This window comes from Lasiosphaeria miniovina (assembly GCF_030549165.1).
Source record: "Lasiosphaeria miniovina strain SMH2392-1A chromosome Unknown B0T26scaffold_9, whole genome shotgun sequence".
In the NCBI taxonomy this organism is placed as follows: Eukaryota; Fungi; Ascomycota; class Sordariomycetes; order Sordariales; family Lasiosphaeriaceae; genus Lasiosphaeria; species Lasiosphaeria miniovina.
Window position 1 is genome coordinate 665433 of NW_026848228.1, and position 22504 is coordinate 687936.

Genomic DNA, 22504 nt, shown 5'->3' on the forward strand with positions numbered 1-22504 from the left:
GAGGGCACCCCGGGTCACCGGCGCTCCAAGCGCCCACCAGTATCCCCAGTCCGAAGGAATCAACCTGCCGACCATGCCGTAGAAGAGTTGGAGGCTGGCGCAAAGGAAGACGATGGCAGGGAAGCGGCACAACTCCCGCGGGAATGATGGTTGCACCTGCGCTCAGGGCAGACGGGTTGGCTGTCATGAGGGAGGAGAGGGCGGTTAAAGAGTCCATTGTAGGTTCCCTTTGCGACTGGGTGCCGTTTATATAGTTCGGATGATGTTGACGCGGTAGATTGAGAGCGGGTTCTTGTCACTTGTATTAAATAAGTACCGAAGCCGCTCTAGGAGATTTAGGTAGGTAGACATGTAGGAGAAAGTTTTGACAAAATAGGTTTCACAGGAACCTTACCAGTATGTCTTGAGAGCACATGCCTGGCACGGTGTCACACATGAGTTCTTCACGAACAGATACCTTATAAAGCAAGATGCCGAGAAGGTAAAACAAACTCGAAGGAGGGAGTTTCGAGCAATTCGCAGAGCAGTTTAGTGAAGCTGCCGTAGACAACTTAGCAATGGAGGTCGGGAAGAAAGCTAAGTCGATTATTCCTAGGTAACGACTTTAAACCGACCATGTAACCAGGCTGGGGGCCGTCGCGTAGTAACCATCCATGGGCCAGAATGGTAGAGGAAGGAGGACTTTGGCGAGAGTGTCTGGAGTATACCTCTCAGGGCCAGTCGTTAATTCCCACCTAGATAAGTTAACTGCATATCACTTGCCGAGATGTTTAGATCGCCTCTTGTAGAAAATTACCTCCGATGCACTGTAAGTAAGTGCCTCGATTAAACCGACACCCGACGAGATTAAACTCGGCGGATAGGTAAGGCAGGTACCTAGCCAAACCTGTCTAGGTAGACATGTATTTCCACAGCTCTTTCACAGGAATGGAGAGGTTGGAATACTTGCTCAAGGCTGCTATTGGCGTAAAAAGCCGCCAGAATTCAACAGCCGTTTTCAGAACGGAGATGGAAACGGCTCTGTTGGCTCTCGTCAAGGCATCCGTCCAAAGGTCGTGAAGACGGCGGGGGCGGCGTAATCTTTTCGGACCTCCATTCCCTTGTCGGTTCGCGAGCCACTGATTGGGTCAGCAGGCGGAATCAGGCAGGCGGTGCGGACTTAGCGACCGGTGTGATTGGCCCGCAGAGCCAAGCGTCAGCGCACTGTGCTGGCTCGCCCAAACTTCAGGCTTGAAGCCACCCGCAATGCAGCAGACTGTGGCGCCCCCCCTCTCCCCCGACCCATGTCAATTTGACGGCCGAGAGTCCTCCTGCTGAAGATTTCACACCCTCCCCCCCTACAATAGTGTGTGTTGGTCTCTCCATCCCCCAGGCCCGGTCCCCTCTCCATCTCCATCCCACACCTCCCACCCGCTCGGTACACGCCCGCCCAGTCGACGATTTGGTGAAGCCCAGAGGGTCGAGACCCAGCGCTATCGTAAAGTAGCTTTTTCTTGTTCGCCGCGAACTAGGCCCGTCTGCATCGCGGTTTTTGTTTCTTCTTGCCGGGCTTCTTGTTTCCCTGCTCGGTTCGCCATGTCGGCCGCGAATGCCCACCCTGGCCTCTCCTTTGGCAACGTCGGCCCCCTGCGGCGCGCCGGCTTTCCTCCACACAACCCGTCCAACAAACCACCGCCATCACTCACGCACGCGTCTCCGTATCAAACCCAGCCCTACGCTTCCCAGCAACCATCGCAGAGCCAGTATCCCCATCTCTTCTCGACACCCACTCCGCCTCAGGTCAACAGTGTCGCCAGCGTCCAAAATGCCGTCCGACCGCCCCCGTCTCAGGTCCCGCCGACCCTGCCCGGCCCGCGTCAGCGAGCTCCAGCGTCACGCCAGATGCAGCAGCAACAACAGCAACAACAGCAACAGCAACAGCAGCAGCAACAACAGAAGCAGCAGCAACAGCAGCAATCCAACCCTCCCCTCAGTTACCTCCAGCAGTCACTCAACCAGCCCATGCCGCAGCCCATGAACCCTCAACAGCTGAGCCAACAATCCCAGCAACTCCAGCCCATGAGCCAGCCGCCCATGACGCAAGCCCTTGGCCAGCAATCACTCAGCCAGCAGCCCATGAGCCAGCAGCTCCAGCAGCTTCAGCCCATGAACCCCCAACAGCTGAGCCAACAACCACAACAGCTCCAGCCCATGAACCCTCAACAGCTGAGCCAACAACCCCAGCAACTCCAGCCCATGAGCCAGCCGCCCATGGCACAGTCACTAGCCCAGCAATCGCTCGCCCAGCAATCGCTCGCTCAGCAGTCGCTCAGCCAGCAGTCGCTCAGCCAGCAGTCGCTCAGCCAGCAGTCGCTCAGCCAGCAGCAACCACTGAGCCAGCAGCAACCACTGAGCCAGCAGCAGTCCTTGAGCCAGCAGCAGCCCTTGGGCCAGCAGCCCTTGAGCCAGTCGGTCCGCCAGAGCGAGAACTCCATCATCTCCCAGCAGCCGACCCCCCATCCGCCTCCCAAAGCAAAGCTTCCGCCAGCCCCCCCGCAGCTCCCCCAGATCCAGCAAGCGCAGCAGGTCCAGAAGGTTCAGCAGGTTCAACAGGTGCAGCAGCAACCCACGCCTCCCCAGCCCGAGCCCGTCGAGCCTGTACATGATAACCACCCCGACGATGATATCGATATGGCTAGCCAGGACGAGTCGGGCGAAGGAGACTCGTCGTTAGAGCCCAAGCTGCTCGATGGCGCACCTTTCGTCCCTCGTCAGCCTATGGGACCCCCCATGTCAGCCCCCCCCGAGGGTGGAAGCTTCCCTACACTCGAGGCTGTCCATAAGCACGTGCTCGGCTACTGCACCTCGGTTGGCTACGCCATCGTCATCGGCCGGTCCAAAAAGACGGTTCCGGGGCTCAAGAAGGTTCTCTTTGTATGTGACCGTGCCGGCAAGCCCCCAAGGCGTGTTAGCCCCGAGATGCGTAAGCGAAAAACGACATCCCGTAAGTGCGATTGTCAGTTCGGCTTCTTTGCCATCGAGCAGAGGACCCAGTGGACGGTTCGGTACCGTCCAGACCCTGGACACCTGGAGCACAACCACGGACCCAGCGAGAGCCCGCTTTTGCACCCTGCCGCCCGGAAACTGGACAGCAAGATGGTGGCTGCGGTTAAGTCGCTCAAAGAAAACGGTATGTCTGTTTCCGTCCCTGCTGTGCAGCCCGAGCTGACCAGTCAAGGCGTCGGCGTAAGCCAGACATTGGAAATCCTCCAACAGGACAACCCCCACGTGCCGCTACTTCCTAGGGACATATATAACGCCCGTGCTGCCATTAACCGCAACCCGACAAAGGTTGCCACCGGCTTGGCCGAGAACCGGCCGGCCATCTACAGCAAGCCGCACCCATCTGCCGAGGACCGGATCCGGGCCGATCTCCGCCGGGAAATCGCCAAGGCGCGGGAAGAACTCGACGAAGTCAAGGAGAAGACTAAGAAAGAGGTTGACGAGCTCAAGGCCAAGTTACGCGAAAAGGATAAAATTATCGAAAAGTTTGAACAGTTTATCGACATTTGCAACCAGCGTGTCATGTTCAGGCTTTCTGACACCAACGACCCCAGCAGCGGGACCCCGGCTGCCAGCTCCTAAAACAAAAGCAAAAAGAAAAAGAATCCATAGTCGGGCCCGGTTCCTTTGTTTTTCTGGGGGCACGCACATCTAAGAATTCCGCACTGGCATGGATTCGGTATAGGGTTATGGTAGGGTATATGGGCGGGATGGCGAAATGGGAAATGGAACTTGAAACGACGAAGAGCATGGGCGTCAGGTTTCTGGGTTATGACAATCAGTGGGGCTTTTATTTTGTTTTAAAGAAGCGGTGACGCTGGGATGAAACAGTCAAAAACGGTGACTATGTATGGCTGCATTTTTTTTTGTTTGGTCTTTAATCTGACAATGGCGTATTATGAGAAGTTGAGGGGATTATAGCCTCTACTGTACCTTTCAGCTTCCATTGCTGCACTTTTGCTTGCCGCGGATATGTCAATATGCCCCTACTTCTAGACTGGGTCGTTTGGACCCGCCTGTATTCCTGCGTTTTGAAGTATCTAGGCAAATATGTTTGGTAGTGGCACAGCATCTGAGGTGGTAGACAAGTCAAGTTTCTTTGACAATGCAAACTGAAGTAAAGTGATGTTATGTTTAGATTTTGAGACTCGGATATGGATAGACCCTGTCTTGCTAAGTTCACCCCTTTCAAATACAAGGGGCGATCCATGGTTGGGGGAATCCTGATCAAACCCCTCTGGGTTGTGCATATTAGAGGGGAAGAAGGGGGGGGGGGATGATCAGCCACCAGAGCGGAAAGCTGCAGGAAAGCCCTGGTACAGTCTTCTCTTTTGAGAAAAATGTGAGAAGTGACGGGATAAGAAAAGAAGCAGCACCCTTTTTTTTTCTGCACCATGGTTGCATCTCTCTTTTTTCCTTGCTTTTGTCGGCCTGCGCTGCAGCTGCACCGGACGGCACGCTCGACACAGTAGGCCGAGGACAGGTGCTGTACTGTGTGGTTAAGGTTGTGTGTGTGAACATGTACCGGTTATGCATGTAAATAACACGTGAAGAGTGAGCGAGTGAGGTTAATGATGCCTGTGATTTTATTTATTTTGATGCCTTCTTCGTTCCCGGTGGGCTCATTAGAGTGTAAAATTGTTGATGTTAAGGGGTTAGGTGGTCTACCTTATACCAAGGTAGAAGACATGACGACAAATGTTCTATGCCTAAACGTTCTGTCTATCGCATGGCAATCTGCGTCGTAGGTTCTGGCTGTATTGCTCCAAACTCTTAACTGCTTCTTTTAATCGCCCTGCGATCTCAAGCTGCATCTGGGGGGTTGTTCTGGTGCCTAAAAAGAAGCCGTCTGTGAAACGGTCGGCAGAGTTCACAGAAGAGATAGAGAGCACAGACCTAGCCTAGTAGGTCCAGGGCAGGTCGGTCGGGCGCCGGGACTGGGTGGCTGCTTTCCTTGGCCCCTCTGCAGAGTGTTGTGGAGCACCAATCACAGCGGGCGCCACAAACCCCTGACACATGCCTCTTTCGCGACAGGGATCTGGCAAGCGTCGCGTCAACTTGGTAATTACGAACACCCAAGCTTTCGGACCCATTCAACGTCGACGACGCCCTGCTTTGCCTGTCGCTTTTTTTTCGCCCTTCCACAACACCGTCCTGCTGAGAGGACTTCTACGAATAATACCAAAGATACCCCCATAACGGCGTTCTTTTTTCTGTTCTATTTTCTCAGCCCGTGGCTTTTATTTCCCCTCGTGCCACGGAACCACGCAACAAATTGCTTTTAGCGACTGGGCGGCGCCACTTCGAGTTCCATCCTCCTAATTTGCCTACCTTAGTTATTCCGAGGCCCCTCGAAAAGAAGAAATGACACCGGCCGAACCGTGAGAGAGACACGAATTTCGACCCGGAATCCTCGCCATGGAAGCGGTGGCACCCCTCCAGAGCTCGAGCTCAAGCCCGGGCCCAGGCTCGGGCACAAACGGCAACACTAACGGCATTGCCAGCACGCCGTTTGCTACTATAGACCCAGCGCGCGTTGTCGAGCATCTTGCTGTCCTCCTCGAAGCCGCCCTCGGCGCTACGCGAGACGAACTCGAGGCACCCGGCAGCTTACTGTCTAAGGCGCGCTACTCGGACACGGTCCAGCGATGCTCACGCTTCGCTTTGGATGTCCAGGTCGCTCTGTATATACAGAAAGATCTGGCGCCCACAAATTCTCTCAAGAATGGAAACTCGGACGAGCGTAGGACCGCCCGCAATCTCGAGGCGCGACTTGTCCCGGCTGGGAGCCATGCTAACACGATGGTGCCAGATGAACCCTTGCACATATTCAACATCTCGACCGACCTCTCCTCGTCCGCGACGACTGTGGCTTTTCTCGTCCTTCTAAAACGGCCGCAACCCCTCGATCCGAACATACCCATTACATCGCAGATCCAGATGCTTAACCTGCCCGGTCCGGCGTATTTGGCCGCGAGCGGGGGCGAGGGCCCCACGAGCTCCCCCTACGAGATCCTCCAGCTCTACCTCCACAATGGCCTCGCGCCATATTTTGACGCCAGCACCAAGAGTCAGCAGATGCTCGGCGGGGGGAGAGGGCGGCCGGATGTGGATGCAAAGACGGGCATACCCGTAACCAAGAAGCGGTGGACAGAACTAGAGCTCAGCTTATCACACCTACAACAAAATGTCGAGATCCCCGAGGTATCCCTGCCCTTTCACCCTCTTGTGCAGACGGCTCTCGACATGGCGGTTTCCAGCAAGTCAAAGCCGTCGCTGGACTTGATCCCAGCCACTGTACTACAGGACAGCACGTTTCTCAACAACTTACAAGCCACTGTCAACAACTGGATCAAGTCGATACAGGTCATTACCAAGATGACCAGAGACCCGACGACGGGCACAGCCAACCAAGAAATCAATTTTTGGCTGTCGATGGAGTCGGCCTTGGAAGGCATTGAGAATCAGTTGAGAAGCGATGGCGTCATGCTCACGCTGGATATTCTCAAGAACGCGAAGCGCTTCCAGGCCACTGTCAGCTTTAGTGCTGATACTGGATTGAAGGAGGCCATGGAGAAGGTGCAAAAATATAACCAGCTGATGAGGGACTTCCCGCTTGACGAGCTGCTCTCGGCCACTACGCTACTCAAGGTGCAAGACTCCATAGGACAGGTTTTTGCCCATTTGAACAAGAAGCTGAGGATATGCCCGTACCCGATTCGCCGCGCCCTCCCTTTGGTCGAGGCCATTTCCGGAGATCTGGACGAGGTCTTGCACCGCTTGTTGCCCGGGATGGAACTAGTCAAGCTAGACTACCAGGAGTTCAGTAATGTGATGAAACAGGCCGACAATATCTTCAAGACATGGGACGAGAACATCAAGGAGTTCACCAACGTGGCCCGTGAAGTGACTCGTCGCCGCAACGAGAAGTTCATTCCCATCAAGATTAACCCTAGGCATGCCGAGTTGCAGGCCCGCTTGAAGTATGTGAGCAATTTCCGGGACAACCACGAGCAGTTGCAGCGGACCATCGTCAACGTCCTAGGACCCCGAGCAGCAGCGAACGGGATCATCGATGGGACTATCACGAATGGCAGTGCTATTGTGGAGGAAATCGGCGACGTTGATGCCGTTGAAGAGGTTCGGCAGGCTTGGGAGGCCCTGAAAGACGTCGACCTGCTCGACGTGACCCCTGAAGGCACGCAGAAATGGGCGCGGGCCGAGAATATCTACAATGAGCGGACGTCGCGAGTCGAAAACTCCATCATTGCCCGGCTGCGAGACCGGTTAGCGACGGCCAAGAACGCGAACGAGATGTTCCGTGTCTTCTCCAAATTCAACGCGCTCTTTGTGCGCCCCAAGATTCGTGGCGCCATCGCCGAGTACCAAACACAGCTGATTGACAACGTCAAACAAGCGATAACAGCGCTGCATGAGCGGTTCAAGCAGCAGTATGGACATTCGGAGGCACACGCCATGGCGCAGCTGCACGACCTGCCTCCCATATCCGGTGCCATTATCTGGGCGCGGCAAATCGAGCGCCAGCTAGACGGGTACATGAAGAAGGTCGAGGACGTGCTTGGTGCCGACTGGGCAATCCATGCTGAGGGCCAGAGGCTTCAGAGCGAGAGCGATTTGTTCCGCAAGAAGCTAGACACGCGCCCAATCTTTGAGGCCTGGCTTCAGGATGTGCAGCGACGGCAGATATCCATTTCCGGCCTCCTCTTCAGCATCAACAAGATCCGGTCAGCTGGAAACGTACTGGAGCTCGGTGTCAACTTCGATGCCCAAGTGATTGCGCTCTTCAAAGAGACACGGAACCTGCTGTGGCTCAATTTTGCTGTGCCGCACTCTGTCAACAACGTAGCTAAGGAGGCCAAGCGGGTGTATCCTTATGCTGTTAGTCTGATGGAAAGCGTGCGGACGTTTGCGCAGACGAATCGGCAGATCTCCGACATGTCCAAGGTCGCCGTGCTCCTAAGCGGCCACCGCAACGAGGTTTACGCCCTGATTGCCAAGGGCGTGCCCTTGCGATGGGAGTCATTCGTCAACTCGTACGAGGTGCACTTCAAAGACTACACTACCAACGGGGGTCTTGGCTACACAGGTAAAAACGGCGAGAGCAAGCATGTCATGTTTATCCGCGAGTTTGGCGCGGCGGTATCTCTGCTGCAGACCAAGACAATCACCCTGTCCAATATTCACGCCACGGTGCAAAAGGCTCTGACAGAGCTGGAGCGGTGCCCCTATGAAGTCTCGGCTTTTGAGTCGCGCCTCGAGGCTATCCAGATTGCTGTCGACCAGCTCAACCTCGAACAGTACGTCAATCTCGGCTTCTGGGTTGAGCGCATGAACCGGCAGATCAAGTCTGTTCTGCTGTCTCGCCTGCAGCAGGCCATTCAGGCCTGGATCGAGGCGTTTGAGGACGAGCACTTGGAGCGCTTGAGTGACCGCAGACGGACACTGGAGCCTTCAGAGGCCGTCAAGACATATGTGCCTGTGATCAAGAAGCTCGTACACGAAGTTACGATGCGGAACCAAGTCATCTACCTCGACCCCCCTCTGGACTATGCGCGCGCCAGCTGGTTCTCTCAGCTCCAAGACTGGATTGGCGTTATCTGCAACCTCAAAAAGATCAAAGCTACGCGCTACCAGATGAGCCTCATCACGGCCGTGTACGACGAGCCGCGGTTCAACGATCTCCCCGGCGAGTGCACCGACACGCTCCTGCGCGTGCAGACGTCGGTTGAGAACAAGATCCGCGAACTCGGTTCTTACGTAGACAAGTGGCTCCAGTTCCAGTCGCTCTGGGATCTGCAGTCGGAGCACGTGTACGATGTCCTTGGCGACCAACTCTCCAGATGGCTCCAGCTCCTTCAGGAGATCAGGAAGACACGCCAGACCTTTGACACTACCGAGGTCAGCCGCTCCTTTGGTCACATCACCATCGACTACGACCAAGTGCAGACCAAGGTGAATGCCAAATATGACCAATGGCAGCACGATATTCTCATCAAGTTTGCTAGTCGCCTGGGCACACGCATGCGAGAAGTCCACGCCGAGATTGAAAAGGCGCGGAAGGATCTCGAGGGCCATACGATCGAGGCCCATTCTACAGCACAGGCCGTGCAGTTCATCACAATTGTGCAGACATGTAAGCGCCAGGTAAAGGTATGGGCGCCCGAGGTAGAGACGTTCAGACAAGGAGAATCGACCCTCGTGAGGCAGCGTTACCAGTTCCCGAGCGACTGGCTCCACGCCGAGCAGGTTGACGGTTCATGGGATATGCTCAGCGAACTGCTCGCACGCAAAGCCAAACTAGTCCAAGATCAGACAGATGCTCTGCGGGCCAAGATCAGCGCCGAGGACAAGGTGGTCTTGGGCAAGATCGCCGAGATTGAGATCCAGTGGAACGAGGAGAAGCCCGTCTCGGGCACCATCGCTCCAGACATTGCCTCTGCCACGCTCAGCTCCTTCGAGTCTCGAATTACCAAGCTGCAAGAAGAGTCGTCCATGGTTGCCAAAGCAAAAGAGGCCCTGGACCTGGCGGCAACGCCCGACACCTCGCTTGGTGTTATCCTCGAAGAAGTCCAAGATTTCAAGTCAGTTTGGGCGTCTCTATCGACCATTTGGAAGAATTTGAACGAGCTGCGTGAGACGCTGTGGAACAGCGTGCAGCCGAGAAAGATCAGGACGTCCATCGACAACCTCATCAAGATGACCAAGGAGATGCCAAGCAGGATGCGCCAGTATGCCGCTTTCGAGCACATCCAAACCATTCTCCGCCAGCACATGAAGGTCAACCCCATGCTGGGCGAGCTCAAGTCGGAAGCCGTCCGCGACCGACACTGGACCAAGATCTACAAGACCATCAAGCCGGGCAAGCGCTACTCTCCCGTTTCGATGACTTTGGGAGATGTCTGGGATCTCAACCTCGTCGCGTCCGAGGTAATTGTAAAGGACATCATCATGCAAGCCCAGGGCGAGATGGCGCTCGAAGAGTTCCTAAAGCAGGTCCGCGAGACTTGGACTGGCTACGGACTCGAGCTGGTCAACTACCAGAACAAGTGTCGCCTCATTCGCGGCTGGGACGACCTGTTCGCAAAATGCAGCGAAAACCTGAACTCGCTCCAGGCCATGAGACACTCGCCCTACTTCAAGGAGTTCGAGGAAGAGGCTGCGTCGTGGGAGGACAAGCTGAACCGGGTCCATGTCCTCTTTGACGTCTGGATCGACGTCCAGCGCCAGTGGGTTTATCTCGAGGGCGTGTTTACGGGCAATGCCGACATCAAGCATCTGCTTCCAATCGAGTCCTCACGGTTCCAGAACATCAACAGCGAGTTCTCAGCCGTCATGAAGAAGGTCTACAAGCAGCCTAACGTACTGGATGTCCTGAACATTCCTAACGTCCAAAAGTCGCTGGAGCGGCTGGCCGAGCTGCTGAACAAGATCCAAAAGGCGCTCGGAGAGTACCTCGAAAAGGAGCGTGTCTCGTTCCCGCGCTTCTACTTTGTTGGTGACGAAGACTTGCTCGAGATGATCGGCAACAGCAACGATACGATGCGCATTGCCAAGCACTTCAAGAAGATGTTCGCAGGTCTCACGGGGCTCGTCATGGACGAAGAAGCCATCGTCTCTGGATTCACGTCCAAGGAAGGGGAGGTGGTGCGGCTGAAGAAGGAGATCAACCTGGTCAAGACGCCAAAGATCAACGACTGGCTCGCGCTCCTTGAGAGCGGCATGAAGGCAACACTGGCTGAACTATTGGCCGAGGCAATTGAGGAGTTCACGCCCATCTTTGCGAGCGAGAGCATCGACCCGGCCGCCCTAGACAAGTTTATGGCTACCTATCCTAGCCAAATTGTGGTGCTGGCCACCCAGGCTGTCTGGACTACCGAGGTGGGCCTGGCGCTGACCGATGGCGGGAAGAAGCTGCAGTCTCTGTTTGATCGCGAGGTGCAGGTGCTCCGCCTCCTTGCCGGCACCGTCCTCGGCGATCTCGAGGTGCTGCTGCGCAAGAAGTGCGAGCAGCTCATCACAGAATGCGTGCACCAGCGGGACGTCATCGAGAAGCTGATCAAGCTCGGGGCCACCTCCAACACACACTACATGTGGCTACTCCAGATGCGCTATGTCTACGTTCCCGAGGGCGACTTCTTGCAGCGGCTCCATATCAAGATGGCAAATGCCAAGCTCAACTACGGCTTCGAGTACCTCGGCGTGCCCGACAGGCTGGTCCGGACGCCCCTGACGGACCGCTGCTTCCTGACCCTGACGCAGGCTCTTTGCCAGCGCCTGGGCGGCTCTCCCTACGGCCCTGCAGGCACGGGCAAGACAGAGTCTGTGAAGGCTCTCGGTATCCAACTCGGCCGCTTCACCCTCGTCTTTTGCTGCGACGACACGTTCGACTTCCAGGCCATGGGTCGCATCTTCCTCGGTATCTGCCAGGTCGGTGCCTGGGGCTGTTTCGACGAGTTCAATCGTCTCGAGGAGCGGATTCTGTCTGCCGTTTCTCAGCAAATTCAGAATATCCAGCTTGGTCTGAAGCAAGGCGCAGAGGATGACAAGTCTCAGATCGAGCTCGTCGGCCGCCAGCTCCGCGTCAACGCCAACACGGGAATCTTCATCACCATGAACCCGGGCTATGCTGGTCGCTCCAACCTGCCGGACAACCTGAAGAAGCTGTTCCGCAGTGTGGCAATGTCCAAGCCGGACAAGGAGCTTATCGCCGAGGTCATGCTCTACTCGCAGGGCTTCAACCAGGCGAAGCAGCTCTCCAAGCACACGGTGCCATTCTTTGACGAATGCGCCGCCAAGCTGTCAAAGCAAGCCCATTATGACTTTGGCCTTCGTGCATTGAAGAGCGTCCTCGTGAGCTCCGGTGGTCTGAAGCGCGCCCGCCTGACTAGCAGCGACGGCCAGCTTGGCGCCGAAGATGTCGTTGAGCCTGAAATCATTGTGCAGAGCATCCGGGAGACGATTGCTCCCAAGTTGATCAAATCGGATGTCGAGATCATGATAGACATTGAGGGGCTCTGCTTCCCCGACGTCAAGTATGTACCGGCCAACCTAGTGCAGCTCGAGGCCGCCATCCGCCGGCTGGCGGCCGAGAGGCAGCTCGTGGTCAATGATATGTGGATGACCAAGGTCCTCCAGCTGTACCAGATCCAGAAGATCCACCACGGTGTCATGATGGTGGGCAACTCGGGCTCAGGAAAGTCGGCTGCCTGGAGGCTTCTCCTGGACGCTCTTCAGCAGGTGGAGAATGTCGAGGGCGTGTCGCACGTCATCGACAGCAAGGTCATGTCCAAGGAGGCGCTCTACGGCAACCTCGACTCGACCACCAGAGAATGGACCGACGGCCTGTTCACTAGTATCCTCCGCAAGATTGTCGATAACCTCCGGGGCGAGGACACCAAGCGCCACTGGATCGTGTTCGACGGCGATGTCGATCCCGAATGGGTTGAGAATCTGAACAGCGTGCTCGACGACAACAAGCTGCTGACGCTGCCCAATGGCGAGCGTCTCAACCTGCCCCCCAATGTGCGCATCATGTTTGAGGTTGAGAACCTAAAGTATGCGACCCTGGCCACTGTTAGTCGATGTGGTATGGTGTGGTTCAGCGAGGACACGGTCACGCCCAGCATGATGGTGGCCAACTACCTCGAGACTCTGCGCACCATCGCGTTTGAGGACCTGGACGAGGATGCTGTCGCCACGGGCCAGAGTTCTGCAAAGGCGTTGGCTGTGCAGAGCCAGGCGGCCGATCTCCTGCACGCCTACCTCACCACTGACGACTTCATCCTCGCGGCGCTGAATCAGGCCGAAGAATTCAACCACATCATGGAGTTTACAGTGGCTCGCGTTCTCAGCACCATGTTCTCGCTCCTGAACAAGGCCGTTCGCGATATCATCGAGTACAACTCGCAGCATCCTGACTTCCCGCTCGAGCCGGAGCAGGCCGAGGCGTACATTGCCAAGAAGCTCCTCCTCGCGCTAGTGTGGGCCCTGACCGGCGACTGTCCGCTGATGGACCGCAAGGCGTTTGGCGACAAGGTTGCTGGCCTGGCCAGCTTTGGTTCGCCGCCGCTGGACGGCGCAAGCTCGCTCATCGACTTTGACGTGTCGCTGCCCAAGGCCGAATGGACGCCCTGGCAGAACCAGGTGCCGACTATCGAGGTCAACACGCACTCAGTCACGCAGACGGACGTGGTCATCCCGACGCTGGACACGGTCCGCCACGAGGATGTTTTGTACTCGTGGCTGGCCGAGCACAAGCCGCTGCTCCTTTGCGGCCCTCCCGGTTCCGGCAAGACCATGACGCTGTTCAGCGCCCTGCGCAAGCTTCCAAACATGGAGGTCGTCGGTCTCAACTTTTCCAGCGCCACCACTCCAGACCTGCTCATCAAGACGTTCGAGCAGTACTGCGAGTACAAGAAGACGCTCAACGGAGTCATGCTGTCGCCCACACAGATCGGACGCTGGCTGGTCATCTTTTGCGACGAGATCAATCTGCCGGCCCCCGACAAGTATGGCACCCAGCGAGCCATCTCTTTCCTGCGCCAACTTGTCGAGCACAACGGGTTCTGGCGGACGTCGGACAAGTCTTGGGTCACACTCGACCGGATCCAGTTCGTCGGAGCCTGCAACCCGCCCACCGATGCCGGCCGCACGCCAATGGGCCCTCGGTTCCTCAGGCACGCGCCACTCATCATGGTTGACTACCCCGGCGAGCAGTCTCTCATGCAGATCTACGGCACCTTCAACTCGGCCGTGCTCAAGATCATCCCTTCGCTGCGTGGCTATGCCGAGCCCCTTACGCAGTCTATGGTGCGGCTCTATCTCGAGTCGCAGCAGCGGTTCACGCCTAAGATCCAGCCCCACTACGTCTACAGTCCCCGTGAGCTCACGAGATGGGTGCGCGGCGTGTACGAGGCCATCCGGCCTCTTGAGACGCTGTCCGTCGAAGGACTCATCCGCATCTGGGCCCACGAGGCACTCCGCCTGTTCCAGGATCGCCTGGTTGCTGAAGACGAGCGCAAGTGGACCGACGACGCCGTGCGGCGCATTGCCATGGACTTCTTCCCCACGATTGACGAGCAAAAGGCTCTCGGCGGCCCGATTCTGTTCTCGAACTGGCTCTCCAAGCATTATGTGCCCGTCGACCGCGAGCAGCTGCGTGACTTTGTCAAGGCTAGGCTAAAGACGTTCTGTGAGGAAGAGGTCGACGTGCCGCTCATTCTGTTCAACGACGTGCTGGAGCACGTGCTTCGTATCGATCGTGTCTTCAGGCAGCCGCAGGGCCATCTGATCCTCATCGGCGTCAGCGGTAGCGGGAAAACTACGCTGTCGCGCTTCGTGGCCTGGATGAACGGCCTCAAGGTGTTCCAGATCAAGGTGCACGGCAAGTACTCGGCCGAAGACTTTGACGAGGACCTCCGAGAAGTGCTCCGGCGCTGCGGCTGCAAGGGCGAGAAGATATGCTTCATCATGGACGAGTCCAATGTCCTGGATTCCGGCTTCCTCGAGCGCATGAACACGCTGCTTGCCAACGCCGAAGTCCCCGGCCTCTTTGAGGGCGACGACCTGGCAGCGCTCATGACGGCTTGCAAGGAGGGTGCACAGCGCCAGGGCCTACTCTTGGACTCCCAGGAAGAGCTCTACAAGTGGTTCACGGGACAGATTGTCAAGAATCTCCACGTCGTCTTCACCATGAACCCGCCTGAGGACGGCCTGTCGTCCAAGGCTGCAACATCGCCCGCGCTCTTCAACCGCTGCGTCCTGAACTGGTTTGGTGACTGGTCCGACCAGGCCCTCTTCCAGGTCGCGCACGAGCTCACTCACTCGGTCGATCTGGAGCGGCCCAACTTCATCGCTCCAGACTCGATTCCGGTCGCCTACCGCGGGCTTAACCTGCCGCCGTCGCACAGAGAGGCGGTCGTCAACTCGATGGTGTACATTCACTACTCTCTGCAACGCTTCAACGAGAAGCTCCTCAAGCAGCAGGGCCGGGTCACGTTCCTCACGCCGCGCCACTTCCTCGACTTTGTGGCGCAGTATGTCAAGTTATATAACGAGAAGCGCGAGGATCTCGAAGAGCAGCAGCGCCATCTCAACGTCGGTCTCGAGAAGCTGCGAGACACGGTGGACAAGGTCCGGGATCTCCGCGTCAGCCTCGCCGAGAAGAAGGCGCAGCTCGAGCAGAAGGACGCCGAGGCAAACGAGAAGCTGCAGCGCATGATTGCGGACCAGCGAGAGGCCGAGCAGCGGAAGAACACGTCGCTCGAGATTCAAGTGGCTCTGGAGAAGCAGGAGGCCGAGGTGGCGTCGCGCAAGAAGATTGTGCTCCAAGACCTTGCCAAGGCCGAGCCGGCCGTCGAAGAGGCGAAGGCCTCGGTCAGCAACATCAAGCGCCAGCATCTCACAGAGGTGCGGTCCATGCCCACGCCCCCGTCGGGCGTGCGGCTGGCTCTAGACTCGGTCTGCACGCTGATCGGCCACAAGGTCAACGACTGGAAGCAGATCCAGGCCGTCGTGCGTCGCGACGACTTCATCGCCAGCATCATCAACTTCAACAACGAGAAGCAGATGACAAAGGCGCTGCGCCTCAAGATGCGCAACGAGTTTCTGGCCAACCCCGAGTTCACCTTTGAGAAGGTCAACCGCGCCAGCAAGGCCTGCGGTCCCCTCGTCCAGTGGGTCGAGGCGCAGGTCACTTACGCTGAGATACTGGATCGCGTTGGGCCCCTGAGAGAAGAGGTGAATCTGCTGGAGGAGCAGGCGCTGCAGACAAAGGCCGAGGCGAAGGCGGTCGAGATGACGATTGACAACCTCGAGACCAGCATCGCCACCTACAAGACGGAGTACGCCTCGCTCATTAGCGAGACGCAGGCCATCAAGTCGGAGATGTCGCGCGTCCAGTTCAAGGTCGACCGCAGCGTCAAGCTGCTCGACAGCCTGTCGTCTGAGAGGACGCGCTGGGAGGAGGGCAGCAAGTCGTTTGAAACGCAGATCAGCACGCTCGTGGGTGACGTCTTGGTCGCGGCGGCGTTCCTGGCTTATAGCGGCCTGTACGATCAGACTTTCCGCAAATCGATGATGGAAGACTGGCTGCACCAGCTGCACCTCTCGGGCATCAACTTTAAGCCGCACAACCCTGTCACGGAGTATCTCTCCACGGCAGACGAGCGGCTCGGCTGGCAGGAGAACACGCTCCCGGTCGATGATCTATGCACCGAGAATGCCATCATCCTGAAGCGCTTCAACCGCTACCCACTCATCATCGACCCCTCGGGCCGCGTGACCGAGTTCCTACAGAAAGAGTGCAAGGACCGCCGCCTCACCGTCACGAGCTTCCTGGACGACTCCTTCACCAAGCAGCTCGAGAGCTCGCTGCGCTTCGGCAATCCCATCCTCATCCAAGACGCCGAGCACCTCGATCCCATCCTCAACCATGTGCTCAACAAGGAGTACCAAAAGACGGGCGGCCGCGTGCTGATCCAGCTCGGGAAGCAGCAGATTGACTTTTCGCCCTCGTTCAAGATCTACCTGTCGACGCGGGATCCCTCGGCGACATTTGCCCCCGACATTTGCAGCCGCACCACGTTTGTCAACTTCACCGTGACCCAGAGCAGTCTGCAGACTCAGTCTCTGGCCGAGGTGCTCAAGTCGGAGCGTCCCGACGTGGACGAGAGGCGCTCCAACCTCATCAAGCTGCAGGGAGAGTTCAAGGTCCATCTGCGGCAGCTCGAGAAGCGTCTCCTGCAGGCCCTCAACGAGTCGCGCGGCAACATCCTCGACGACGACAATGTCATCGAGACGCTCGAGACGCTCAAGACGGAAGCGGCCGAGATCTCGGCCAAGATGAGCAACACGGAGGGTGTCATGGCCGAAGTCGAGGAGATCACTCTGCAGTACAACATCATTGCCCGCTCCTGCAGCGCCGTCTTTGCCGTGCTCGAACAGCTGCACTACGTCAACCACTTCTACCAGTTCTCGCTGCAGTACTTCCTTGACATCTTCCACTCGGTCTTGCATGGCAATCCAAACCTGGCCAACGAGATGAACCACAATGTTCGCCGTGACATCATCGTCAAGGACTTGTTCGTAACGACGTGCAAGAGGACTGCGCTGGGGCTGCTGCAGAAGGACCGCACCACCCTAGCCATGCTCCTCGCCCAGGCGTCCCCGTACAAGATGGACAAGGGCCTGCTAGACGTGATCCTAGATGACCGCGTCGAGGGCAAGGACGTGTCTTCGGACGGCGGGGCCAAGGGCGGCGCCTTTGCCCGCGCGAGACGACTTGCCGTCTTCAAGGACAAGCTCGACGGCGTGTCAGCGTCCGAGTGGGACAGGTTTTTCACCGAGGAGCTCGCCGAGAATTTCGTGCCCCAGCTCTGGGACAACAGCACCGAGGCGAACGACAAGGCGCTGATGTCCCTGCTCCTAGTGAAGCTCTTCCGCCTGGACCGATTCGTGCCGGCTGCCGAGCGATTCGTCACGCTGGTCTTTGGGTCCGACCTCTTCGACATTGTCGAAGACTTGAAGCAGACGGTCGACCAAGTCTCGGCCACGCGGCCCATCGCCCTGGTCTCGAGCCCCGGCTTTGACGCCTCGTACAAGGTCGACAGCCTCGTCGAGCGCATGCGCGTCCGGTGCACCAACATTGCCATGGGCTCCAACGAGGGCCTAGCCAGCGCCGACAAGGCCGTGGCCAACGCGGCGCAGACGGGGTCGTGGGTGCTGATCAAGAACGTACATCTCGCGCCAACGTGGCTCCAGAGCCTCGAGAAGCGCATGGACTCGCTAAATCCCAACCCGGACTTCCGCCTCTTCCTGTCGATGGAGTCGAGCCCCAAAATCCCCGTCAACCTGCTCCGCGCATCGCGCGTGCTCATGTACGAGCAGCCGGCCGGCGTGCGCGCCAACATGAAGGACTCGATCTCGGCGCTGTCGACGCGCTCGGCCAAGAGCCCCGTCGAGCGCACCCGCCTGTACCTCCTCCTCTCATTCCTACACGCCGTCATCCAGGAGCGGTTGCGGTATGCCCCCACCCTTGGCTGGAAGGGCTTCTGGGAGTTCAACGATTCTGATGTAAGTTGCCGTCCGTCTGTTTGCTTTATGGTTGATGACTCACTTTGTACGTCTAGTACGAATGCTCGGCGTTTGTCATCGACACGTGGGTCGACGTGGTGGCGCAGAACCGCACAAACATTGCGCCCAGCAACATCCCCTGGGACATGATCCGGTACCTGGTGACGGAGACGTACGGCGGCAAGATTGACGACGAAGGCGACTTCAAGATGCTAGCGCAGCTCGTGCACACGTTCCTAACGCCCGCCGCCTTCGACATTGGCCACAAGCTGGTCGACGGCCACGACGACAGCGCCGGCGAGGGCGACCTGGTCGTGCCCTCGGGCACCTCGCTCCAGGAATTCATGGTGTGGATCCAGAAACTCCCCGAGCGCGAGCCGCCCACGTACCTCGGCCTACCAGCCAACGCCGAGAAGCTGCTGCTAGTCGGCCTCGGCCAGAGCCTGATTGGTAATCTGAAGAAGGTCACCGATCTGTTGGACGAGGGCGAGGCCCTGATGACTGAGCTGTGATCTGTGGACGGCTTGTTGAGATAGTGTATGATTGCTGTCGGTCATGGCGGTTATGGTGTGTATGTGTATAGGATGGGGATGTGCAAAGACTCGAACCAAGTCTGGGTGTTTAACCCTTATACTTTTTTTTCACTTCTTGTCTTTTTATTTTCTCCTGTGTCGTTCTGAGGCATTGAAGCTATTTTCACGACGGCTACCCACGGGCCCGTCTGCACGGTTGGGGGGTTGCCGGTGTTGAAGCTGCCACTACTAGACTTTTGTGTGTGTTTGTTTGGGCGGTGCAATGCGGTGGCGTGGACGAGGCGTCCTCGGGACTTGCTCCTTTTACTACTATTACTATTAACTCTGAGATATCGATACCCTGTTCAATTCATATTGTTTACCGACCTTACTTTTATTGTTCGGACTGGATGTTGCTGTGGTGATAGTTGAGACGATATGAAAGGTGGTGTTTGAGTTGGGGAGAGTCGCAAACTAAACTAACTACCTTAACTACTGGCTGAGTTGAGAAATGTGTTCATTATCTTGCATTGCATTGTTAAAATATTTGCACACTGCTGTAATACGTAGGTATGCTATACGTCCGGACTATAATGGCCAGGTTGTGAAGAAGGGCGGCAAGTGTGCATGCACGACTCTTGAGAGTTTAGGCCTGGGCGAGGAGATCAAGCACCAAAGTCAACTAAAAGCTTTGCATAATTAGGCCGCAAGAGACAAGATGCTGTTCAAGGAGATCTAATATGCGAATAAATGAATGGCAAAACTGCACTCAATATAGCAGGAAGAATAAAAAATAGAGAAAGAAAAAAGAGAAAGAAAGAATAGCAAAAAATAAGCAGATTGGATACACCCGGGATTGAACCGGGGACCTTTCACAGGCGAATTGCGGCTAGAGACAACGAGAGAGACTTGCTCAGACGCCAAACCACACAATGCGAAGCGAAAATCACACCACTAGACCATGTACCCTGGGGGCTATATCTGATTGTTGCTGCTAGCTGGCTGCTTTGGATGAATGGGTAGCTCACTGTAGAGGTATATGTAAAGAGTATCCATATCCGCATCCACATCTAGTCCACATGTTTGTCTTTCTTTTGTGGGCTCGATAGATAGAGGAATAGATATGCCATGTTTGCCGGGTTATCTTCTCCAGCACCTTTTATAACAAAAAAAGGCAATGTTTTGGTCTCATAGGTAGCTAGCTCTGTGTGTTCGTTGTACATAGCTCGCCAACAAGGGTGCGCATACACAATATGTTAATTTCAGGGCGGGGGAGACAATCACTTCAGCTTGCGAGCTCACGTAGAGAGCACTAGAAATGCAGATGCCCGCCTAGGTCATGCACCAATTCATCGTAGGACATATAAACTCTACATTAAACCGTAGGCACTGCAATCTCATCATTTTACTATTTTGCTCTCATGGTCACTGAATATCAGCAAGTCTTGTTATGGCACCGTGATATTACAAGCATTTGTGACGTGAATATATTTCATGACGCTAGCTGCGATGACTAGAGAATAGAAATAGAGACAGGGCTACCGCAGCGAAGAGAGGTCGTTTTGTCTATACCAAGGCGAGAATATCGCTGCCCAAGAGAAGCTACGCTAGCATCCCAACTGCCTTGTAGAAAAGAAAACGACGAGAAAACAAAGGGTATAGTATTAATATTGTCTACACCAAAACATGCATGCTTCGCTGGTAAAAGCAGGCAAAGGCAAATCCTGCCGCCACGCGGCAGAGGCTAGGCTCACGGAGTAAGGCCACAAGCCAGAAATGATACAAGGAAAAGAAGAAGACGAAGCTTGATCGGGTGCCGCGCCGCCCACCCTAGTCAAAATCCGGTGGCTCGGCAGCGGCGCCGCCGCCGTCACTCTGTGCTCTACGACGCCCACCTCTTTCGTTGATCTGCAACTTCAGCATGTGGTGGTGGTCAACGGCTGTTGGCTGCAAGCGGGCCGAGTACATGGGCGGGACCGCCGGATACTGGCTGTCGCTAGTTTGCAGCGCTGGCCGTATTGGCGACAAGGGGTCCGATAGCATCTCATGCTCTCTCCCGTCCTCTCGATCGACCTCTCTGGCGGTGGTCAGCGCGACCGGGATGACAATGGCGTCCTTGTCAAGCGCTGGCAGCTCGATGTCGCCGAAGGCAGAGGCGATGAAGTTGCGGAACGGGGCAGCTATCTTCCTTGCTTGGATAATTTCGGCAACCCCGACCTTGTCACGCTCATCGACAACCTGGGTGGTTAAGCGCCGGTCGCTGGTTTCGCGAACCTGATCGAGGAAGCGTCGGATCAAGTCCTCGGGGCTAACTGCATCAAGGTCGCGCGCACCCGCCAGAGCTTGTTCAATGAAGTCGGGAGCAGCGTGATCGTCGTGCGGGAATGGAGCGGCCGCCATGATCATACAGACGACAGTTGTAAGCAGTTCACTCGGCGAGATGCCCAGCTGTGGCTTGACGTCGTCGGCCCAGTTCGCCAGAGGGTACGCCCGACGGCTGCTCCCTCCACGGGCATGGGATAAGGAGCGGGGGAAGAGTTCGCTCATCCAGATGTACCAAAGGGTGCACAAAATCTGGTACGTGGCGCCAACCTGGCCAGCACGGGCATGCCGGATCTTGCCTGGGATTGCAGGACCACATTCGAGCACACTGATGCACCAAGCACGACAGTCGCCAAGGCAGCTCAAGAGCAGAGGGTTCTTGGTGGCGAATGCTGGCTGTTGGCCGATAAACTGGTCTAGAATCGTAGCCGTATCTACGAAGTCGTGGCCTTTTGTCGCATGGATGTTGTCGTTGTACCGTATCAGAGAGTAACTGAGATATTGGTAGGCTTGGATGTCGACGGGGTAGCCGCGGCCGGGTATTATCTTGAGAACCAGGTCCGGCTCAAGATACGTGTTGACGAACCTGATGATCTGTCCAATAGCGGCTTTCTCGTCGTGACCCCGATCGTACGCGTGCGCCTGCAGCAGGTCAAAGAAGCAGGTCTGCCAAGTCATATCGCTACCATCCGGGTCTAGCAGGTGGTCGACGTTGTCTTGCAGCATGGCGAGCACCTCTTCGGAATGTTTGTCGGTCTGTTGGGTCTGGTTGCAGGCGACAACATGGTCAAGGTGTGTTTCGTCCGGGACGTGGTCCTGCAGTGTTCGGGCCTGGTAGAGTAAAGCGCAAATTTGGTAGCAAGACTTGCCGTCTCCCAAGGCGGCCAAAAAGTTGGCGACCTGGTGATACAGACGCTTCTTCTCTTCGCCACCCATAGCAGGACTGTAGGTCTGTGCGGTAGCTAGTTGGCCGGGCTTGACATCGCGGACATACGCTGTTGTCGTACGAGCTGTCTGGGAGTCGGCGAGGCCCAGACCTGCTGTTCGTCGGCTGCCTGCAGGAGGAGAGGTAGCGGGAACGGGAGCGGGAGCGACAGCGGGAGCGACAGCAGCAGCGGACGGTTTCGTCTCCCCTTCCGGAGAGGTGGATCTATGGCCGGGCTTTTTGGTGCCCTTTTTGGCGGCACCCGCCCTGTACTTCCTCACTCCCCATATCATCCCTATGCGGTGGACGTACTGCCGCTTTCTGCGATACACAAGATGTTTGTCAGTCGGCTGGAGCTTAGCGGGTGGGACGGTGCTCACGTTGCTGTGAAGTTGTGTTCTTCTTTCATGAACTCCATGACGTCCTCGAGCTTCATCCCCCCCGTGTACCTGCCGAGAATGGTGTCTTTGAGGCGTTCCCATTCCTTTTCATCGATCCTCGCGGCGTTTTTGGGCATGTCGACGACGAACTTGAATTCTGGCGAGTCTCCCATGGTGGTGGTGGCGACGGCCGGTTGTCCCCCAGACGCTCTCACGAGCCAGGTATATAA

General features: G+C 56.6%; 2 protein-coding genes and 1 non-coding gene across 3 annotated transcripts; 1 reads left to right on the forward strand and 2 right to left on the reverse strand.

Annotated features, from left to right (window-relative positions):
• Positions 1–5460: 5460 nt before the first annotated feature.
• B0T26DRAFT_659774 (dynein heavy chain, N-terminal region 1-domain-containing protein) lies at positions 5461–18647 on the forward strand (the record flags this gene model as incomplete). The annotated part of the gene is made up of 3 exons (XM_060438977.1): positions 5461–5785; positions 5855–18135; positions 18192–18647. 3 exons carry the CDS (start codon positions 5461–5463, stop codon positions 18645–18647), a joined length of 13062 nt encoding a protein of 4353 aa, XP_060289433.1.
• An 841-nt stretch (positions 18648–19488) lies between these two features.
• On the reverse strand, positions 19489–19616 carry B0T26DRAFT_t278. Its single transcript has one exon. It is a non-coding gene; the product is annotated as a tRNA-Ala (tRNA).
• Positions 19617–20477: 861 nt separating this feature from the next.
• B0T26DRAFT_757760 (uncharacterized protein) lies at positions 20478–22447 on the reverse strand (the record flags this gene model as incomplete). Its single annotated transcript, XM_060446301.1, has 2 exons — positions 20478–22215; positions 22275–22447. The coding sequence occupies 2 exons, from the start codon at positions 22445–22447 to the stop codon at positions 20478–20480; spliced, it is 1911 nt and encodes a 636-aa protein (XP_060289434.1).
• Between the last annotated feature and the right edge of the window lie 57 nt (positions 22448–22504).